Below are 7666 nucleotides of genomic sequence, written 5' to 3'. Positions count from 1 at the left end.
GATGCTGGGAAATAGATACAAAATATTCTACACAGGTCACAAACAGAACATATCAATATAATCAGTAGAAATACTTTTATAACACAGCAACCAAACAAATTCAGCTTTTTCTAGACATGTATCTTATGCATAGCTTCTTTTTATTCTCGCAGTGCGAATGTGAATGATAGCAGCCAGGTAAAGCTTAACAAGCGCGGTCATTTTTGGTTTACTGTCAAGACATTAAGCTGTGTGCAGAAGCTTGAAGCGGCCACGATGGAAGAGAAAATAAGAGCTTCGCAAATTGTGGTCTTATTTAGTTGTATTAAACCAAGACTTAATGATTACACTTTTTCTGGAGATATTAAATTCAGTTTTTTTTAATGATCTGGTCTTAAATGAATAGTCCGACACATTTTATCAGTCAACTTGAGGGTTGTAAAATAAATGGAAGCAGAAAAGTTAGAATAGACAACTGTCTGCCACCTTGTTCTTCTTGATATGACAACCAGATGGTAGTAAGTATAAGTCAAGATTTTTCTAAACTTGCACAGTGTGACATATCTCTGGAGATACAAAAAATCCTTTGAAAAAGATTAACATACAAGTATTGTTTGTGTAACAAAGCCCGATTAAAACAATGAGCCGCACTGTTGCACATCATGAGACAGTCGAACTTCACGGGATTTTTTTACCATAGTAAAGTTATAAAAGTATACATTTTAAAACATTTCCTCCCACATCATTTTACAGAATGACTTATTCTCCACTCAATGCAATAACCTTTTCCCATGACCGCCTTCATCTCCCTCTAGGTTTTACGATTGCATTTGAACTGTCTGCCACAAACTTAGGCAACAAAAAAAAAGTGATTTCATTGTAAATTTCACAACATCTAGTGACTTCCGGTGCTATTTGGAGGAGCCAGAGTTTGACCTGTGGATGCTGACTCTCTTGCAGGTGTTGTCGCTGCAGCGCTCCAGGATGAGCTCCGGACTGGGCCGGGGGGGGATAACCGGAGCATCCTTCTTCAGCTCGCTCTCTGAGCCAGACGTGGACTGCTCGGGAATGTTGTCTGTTGGTAGCAAATAACAACATTATTAGAAGTGTTAAGAGGCTTTGTGGATTGATTGTTTCAGTGAGTGGTGGAATTTAACTACGTACAATTACTTAAAAATCTGAGGTTCTTGTACTTAACTTAAGTATTTCCCTTTCAGGTCACTTTGACTTCTACCACACTACATCTCAGGGACACATGTTGTACTAAAATGTACATTAATGATGCAGTATTCTCATTTAGGTGTTTAGATTTCAATGCATAAAGTTTAGTATATCTGTAACAGTTGACTAGATATATATAATTTAAAAAGGTGAGTGTTTACTTCTTCCCCATACTTTTCATATACTTATTTATGTTTTGTTTTACATATAACTATAGTGGAGTATTATAACAGCATGGTATCAGTACTTTTATTTCAGTAAATGATCTGAGCAGTTCCTTCCACCACTGGTGCCGGTGAAGGTATTTCTTGTCTACATCAGGCTTTGTTTGATCGATCTGAACACAACATGAACGTTACTCTGGTTCTTCCTCTCCCTCAGCGGTGACTTTGCGGCGGTCTTGGAGTTCTTGCGGGGCTCTGCCAGGCGGCCCCCTTTCTGCTGGAGGTAGCGGCGGCTGTTCCTGCGGTAAGTGTCCTGGCTGAGCCGCTGACGGGACTTGTCGTGGATGCTCTTCGCATTTCTGATGGTGGATCTGAGACGGAAAATGCCACAGAGATTTGTAAAGGTAAGTAAAGGTGGTGAGTGTTGATGGGGCTGAACTATTGGGGGGGAAAAACTATTTCTGTTATTTTGACTGATATTGCAATTATAACATGATTCATATTATCAAGGGAATTTATCATTTTGCTTTGTTATTCTTATTAACATTGAATAATATAATAATATAAGACTTTGAGGCTTTTCAAAGACTGACCTACATTCTATGTCCTTGCTATTTGTCCTAAGGAATATTTTATGATTTTTGTTTAACAGAACTCTGCTCATAATAATATAATATTGCACTTGTCCATATTGTGCAGCCCTAGTGTTGATCTCGTGATAGTTTTTCTCCTCCCAGCTTCAACATTTGAGTGCTGAAAAAACATGCATTTTATTCACTATTTTCATTTGACAGCTTTAGTTACCTTACAAATGTGCAGTTACAACGTATTCATATGGAAAAGTAATTTGTGAAATAGAAAACAATCAATATTTTGAAGAGTGGAGATTAAAATAAGACTACTCTATATTTTGCGTTCACTGCCGTACCTGCGGGGGGGAGGTTTATGTCCCTGCAGGTTTGTCCGCTGTGCTTCATATATCTCCCTCTTGCCGGCCTTGTGCAGGAATATGGAAGGGAAATGTCCGGTCTCATCTCCTTTCCTGTAAAAATATCCCGATTTATTTATAAGCACCACAGTAGGATTAATAATTAAATAATAGCTGAAGTCCTTCTGTTCCTCCTTGGGGAGATTTGATTTTGTTATTGTAAAGATATTATGAATATATCCACATAAATGTCAGTTTGTGTAGACCATACCTGACGACCCACCAGCCATCCAGCAGTTTGTGGATGACGGCGACGGTTTCCCCGCTCTCCAGAGAGATCTCGTCCTCCAGCTCTGCCTTGTAGGCTCTGGAGCTGACGTGCATCTCTCCTGCAGGGACACACAGCACTGTTAAAAAGACACACATACTGAAAATACATTATTTAATGAAGAATACAAGGAACACAACTTGCCTTCGTAGTCCGGATCAGCCTCCTCGGCTTCATCCGGTCCGTCCAGCGGCTCCAGGTAAGACGCAGGGATCCAGCCTCGATTAGACTCACACTGGCAGAACCACCACCCTGAACACAAGAGCAGCTTAAGACCTGGCCTCATTCATTAAAGATAAACATAACGTAAACATGATTGAATAATAAACGGAGTGTCGTTACTTAGTTGACACAAAAGGAAAGAGGAATTTTGAGTTGACCTCTTAACACAAAAAATGGTTTTAGGGCCTTTAAAACCTGACTGAGTGCTTCTGTTTCATGCTTCAATAGACCATAATTAATCAAAATCATCTAATTCTTTATAAAAGAGTATCATGAATTAGTATTCAACTTTTTCAGCTCTTCCTTGAACAATTTATTGAATAAGGTTAAAAGTGAGTCTTACCCAAGAATTAATATTGTCATAAACTTTTGGAAGGTCTGTTTTGTTTAGGGAAGTTTGGCTGCGGTTGTTTTAGCGTTCTCACCGTTTGGATTTTTCTCCACGATTTCCACCAGGTCTCCAGTGTGCAGATTAATCTCATGTTTAGACGTCTTCTCGAAGTCAGCGATCACTCTGTACGTGTCCAAAATGATGGGGCCAGAAATCTCTGAGAGGTAAAACACATAATTATCTGTTTTAATAAAAATGTTTAATGTGTATTTAAACAACCCTAATGCTTAAAGGGCACTTATTTGGACAATTTCAAAAATGAATCCACAAGCTGCAGCCTGTACGCTACAAATAAATATATAAATGCAAAAGAATACAAATCTAACATCTTTCAATAACCTTGGGAAAGACAACAACAAAAAGACATGTTTTAAGAATTTATTACATTTAAAATGACTTACCAGAAACGTTGCCTCTGTACGACTCCTTGTTCACCACAAAGGTTTCGCTTTTTTTCACTCTGAAGAGGACATTTTAATTGAATTTAGTATTAATTACTGGGTGATTGAGTTTTACATTTGGAAGTGATACATTTCCATGTGTGTGTTGTACTGACGGGTTCAGGGCAGGCGGGTTCTCGTCCTCGGGTCGGACCTTGAAGAAGTTGGTGAGCTGTTTGCTGCGGGAGATGTGAGGCGGCAGGTTGATGAGCGAGTGGCAGTACTCCGACAACGTGCTCTGCCTGGTCTCTGGGGACTTCTCACTGATCAACCACCGTGGAGCTGCACAGATAAAACATAAGTCCCAAGTACAATTTAAATAATACCGACAGACTTATAGACAGGTTTAACTGTGAAAGGAAACACGTTATCAGCAGAAACTCAAGACTGCAGTATCAGTTTTAGACTTTATGAAATAGTGTCATTGACTAGGGTTGCAACAGTATAATTTATATATAAATCTCAAAAGAGTGGTGCTGGAATGCGTCCTAAAACCTGATAATGAGTTAGCATTTTACCACTTTAAATTCCTTCATGTTGAAGTCAGCAGTTTTAAGAACCTACAACATAAAATACGCCACTCATGAATGCCCACATGTTTTATGTGTCTTAAATTTGTAGCTTAAATTAGAGTAAAACATAATCACGTCAAACCCAGTCAACCTCTAGCTTAGCGATAGTGATGAGAATCATGTCACTATGATGTCATTTGTTAATAGCCTTACATTAGTTATTTACTTATGGCGATTGCATTTACGCTTAAAAAAAATCATAACATTTAGTTAATATGTGGGGATTATCTTCTTTATAATTTTAAATATATATTTTAATAACAATGAAAATAATGGTGAACAACTTATAATTTCTCAATCAAAATAATCGCGATGGGCTATTTTCTCTCATTTTACATATAAAATACAAAAGAAAGTGAAAGTACCTCAAACTTGGGATGGAGTAAATGTACTTTCCACCACTGCTTTCACAAGGTGAACTTTTCCAGACTTGTAGGTTGCATCAGGGTTGGGGTTTTATCACTGTGTCTCTTCTCTAAACTGCAACCAGCTTGTTTTGAAATGTAGCTTTCACAATGGGGAATGTGTGCAATTTGAGTTCTGTTTTTATTTGAATCAACACTGAACAGGAACAGAAAACAGACCTGCAAAAAGTCCATGTTTCCTTTTTGACACCTGTCTCATTTAAAAGTGAAAGCAATAAGCAAAAATGATAAGGTTTGAAGTTTAATGCATCATGATGTTGGATGTTAACATGGAAGTAGTTAGCATGACTTTCTACCTGTCACTATGATGACATGCAGTGGTTGTAAACATGCATAAATAAGTGAACTGGCATAGTACGATGGGGTGGATTTGATAAATGTTCTTTAATTTGTTTTGTTGGTTTGTTTCATTCTCAAGTGTTTAGATTTCAATGCATAAAGTTAAGTATACCCATAATGTTACTTGACTAAATATATATAATTTAAAAGGTGAGTATTTACTTCTTCCCCGTACTCTTCATGTACTTATTTATGTCTATTATTAGATGTTTAAATGTGTTATTTATATTTTGTACTTTACTTATGTTAAATGCTGCGTCACCATCAGGACAATCTTTTCTAGCTCCAAGCTCGTATGAATAGATAAATGATCAGTGTTTTTATTCTGTCCAACATACAGTATACAAGTCCTCTTGCTCTTTGTCTGAGCTTTTGTCTGGCTACAAATTCAGTATTAACTTCTACTGACAGCAGACGAAAAATCCCTCATTTTGACATCAGTGATTTCAGCTCTCTTGCAGCTTTCTGTGTTGCTTCAACAATTTGAAAAAAGGAGAAGTGTATTGGCCCATATTTGTTTAAAAACCACAGGTGCTTCCTGAAAGAAGATTATAGCAGGCAGAGGGTTTTTAACTACAATTACTCTTAAAATACCTATTGAAGCTACTTCACAATTATAATGGTGTTGTCTTTTAATAATAGTCTGTGATTATATATGTTAATATATATGTGTCAGATGTTGTTCAACCTCTGCACTCTGCAGCTTGTCATAACATACAAACTAAGCTGAATAAAATCCTACGAAACTTAAATGTAAATAAAAAGCCAAAAGCAAAGAGAAACAATCTGCACTCTTTGACCTAAAATAAAGGAAACATTATAATTATTTTACCTGGTAATGACGGAATGATTCTGTCCTTCTTTTCTATTTCACCAGACTCGATGGGAAACATCTCCTTCAGGGACTTCTGCAGCCAAAACATAAACATTTCCGATTCAAAAATGTAATTTATTTTTTATTAGTACATCATTTGTAGAAATGCAAAAGGCCACAGTGCTTTTATTTTGTAGTGAAGAAAGATCTTACGTGGAAGGTGTGAATCTCAGGATACGTTCTGTAGATCAGCTTCTCTGAGAGGTCGCTCCATTTCACCATCAGCATGTACACCTGCACATATAATCTCACATGTAATGGCTAAACCAAAAACAAACCACTCAAAAACCAACTAAAAAATTAAACTGCTGATACACAGGGATACATCCAGTGTCCATGCAAGAATATAGCTTTTACAATATATTTTCTTATATTTTTTATTTTTCTACTATCAAAAGTCACTATTCACCAGGTGCCTAAAGCTATCTTCAAAATAAAAGAATAAACTTCTCAAATTAATTTAAATAATGACACTAACTAATTATGAAACTACACTAAAAACTGTGAGAAAATAAACGTTTGACTATTAAATAATACAAATCAATGTATAGCTCCAACATCAGATGACATTAGCTATTATTTCAAAAAATTATCTTGATTTTGTTAAGACTGAACTTTGCTAGAATGTCTCTAACTTTGTCGATTTTAAAAGCATTAGTAGCGACTTTAGCAAAGTAATGGTTAATAGTTTTGATCCTTACGTAGTGCTGACTCGGGAATGAACGTTTCTCAAAGCCAAATAGCTCCACATGCCTGACGTAGCTCGCCTCCATGATGAGAATCACCGCACTGACAACTGCAATAAAAAACAACAGACGAGGCTTATATAACTGTGTGTGTGTGTGTGTGTGTGTGTGTGTGTGTGTGTGTGTGTGTGTGTGTGTGTGTGTGTGTGTGTGTGTGTGTGTGTGCGCGCGCGCGTGTGTGTGCGCAACATGTCGTCAACACATCACGAGTCAGTTCCCCTTTACACGTCTTCGAAAGTCCTCTAACTTCACAGAGAAAAAGGAAACACTTTCAGCTTTCACTCATCAATTGTTGAATTACTATTGATATTGAAAGTGAATAATAATAGCAAGAGTGGGGGAAACTAAGCACATTTACTTTACAAACTGTCATCAAAAACCTTGTATTATTTAATGATCCACATGTATGATATCCAGGAACCATACCTTACCCTGCTCTTATGTTACGTTTACTTGTTATGTATATTGTTATGCTTCTTCTCTCATGAACACTTGTCAGGAAACTAAAGCTAATGGAGACCCCATTAGATTTTGCTGGTAGCCTACGTTTCACAAACATCAAGTACGTTTTTTTAAAGGGACACACAGACCTGACAACATTGAGTGAAATTGGCATTGTGATTGTACATGTTGTTTATTTTAAGAATAAAATAGGAATTTTGTAACTTAATGTTTGTTCTTAATCTCCTCTCTTCACTAAAATACGTTTTTGTTTAATTTAAAAAAGGCAATATGCATGTGTATCGAGATCTAAAAACGACTTTTCATCTGGCTCCAGGTACGTTTTATACCATATATAATACTCCGGTCTGATTTTTACACTAGGGTGTGCTGACTGCCATCTACTGTAAGTAATGCACTTACTATAAATAAGTATCTCATGGAAAATATCTTATATATCATTTTAAATGAAGCAACTAATGGTCAATTTTGAAAAACATACTCAAATGAGGAATTCCCTTCAACACTGTTTCTCAGTATAGGAGGGGGATTACATGAGTGCATAACCAAACCTGTTTTTCAATATCTGTGGCTGC

At 36.8% G+C, this 7666-nt stretch overlaps 1 protein-coding gene across 1 annotated transcript; it reads right to left on the bottom strand.

Annotated features, from left to right (window-relative positions):
- Positions 1–343: 343 nt before the first annotated feature.
- ncf1 (neutrophil cytosolic factor 1) lies at positions 344–6692 on the bottom strand. Its single transcript, XM_034098707.2, has 11 exons — positions 6585–6692; positions 6037–6117; positions 5842–5917; positions 3790–3955; positions 3635–3693; positions 3268–3390; positions 2765–2872; positions 2564–2681; positions 2293–2406; positions 1560–1735; positions 344–1054 (listed from the first exon to the last, which is right to left on the bottom strand). Exons 1-11 carry the CDS (start codon positions 6654–6656, stop codon positions 891–893), a joined length of 1257 nt encoding a protein of 418 aa, XP_033954598.1. The 5' UTR covers positions 6657–6692; the 3' UTR covers positions 344–890.
- Between the last annotated feature and the right edge of the window lie 974 nt (positions 6693–7666).

The sequence above is a fragment of the Pseudochaenichthys georgianus genome, chromosome 14, assembly GCF_902827115.2.
Source record: "Pseudochaenichthys georgianus chromosome 14, fPseGeo1.2, whole genome shotgun sequence".
NCBI classification, from domain to species: domain Eukaryota; kingdom Metazoa; phylum Chordata; class Actinopteri; order Perciformes; family Channichthyidae; genus Pseudochaenichthys; species Pseudochaenichthys georgianus.
This window is presented reverse-complemented; position numbering and strand designations above follow the sequence as displayed.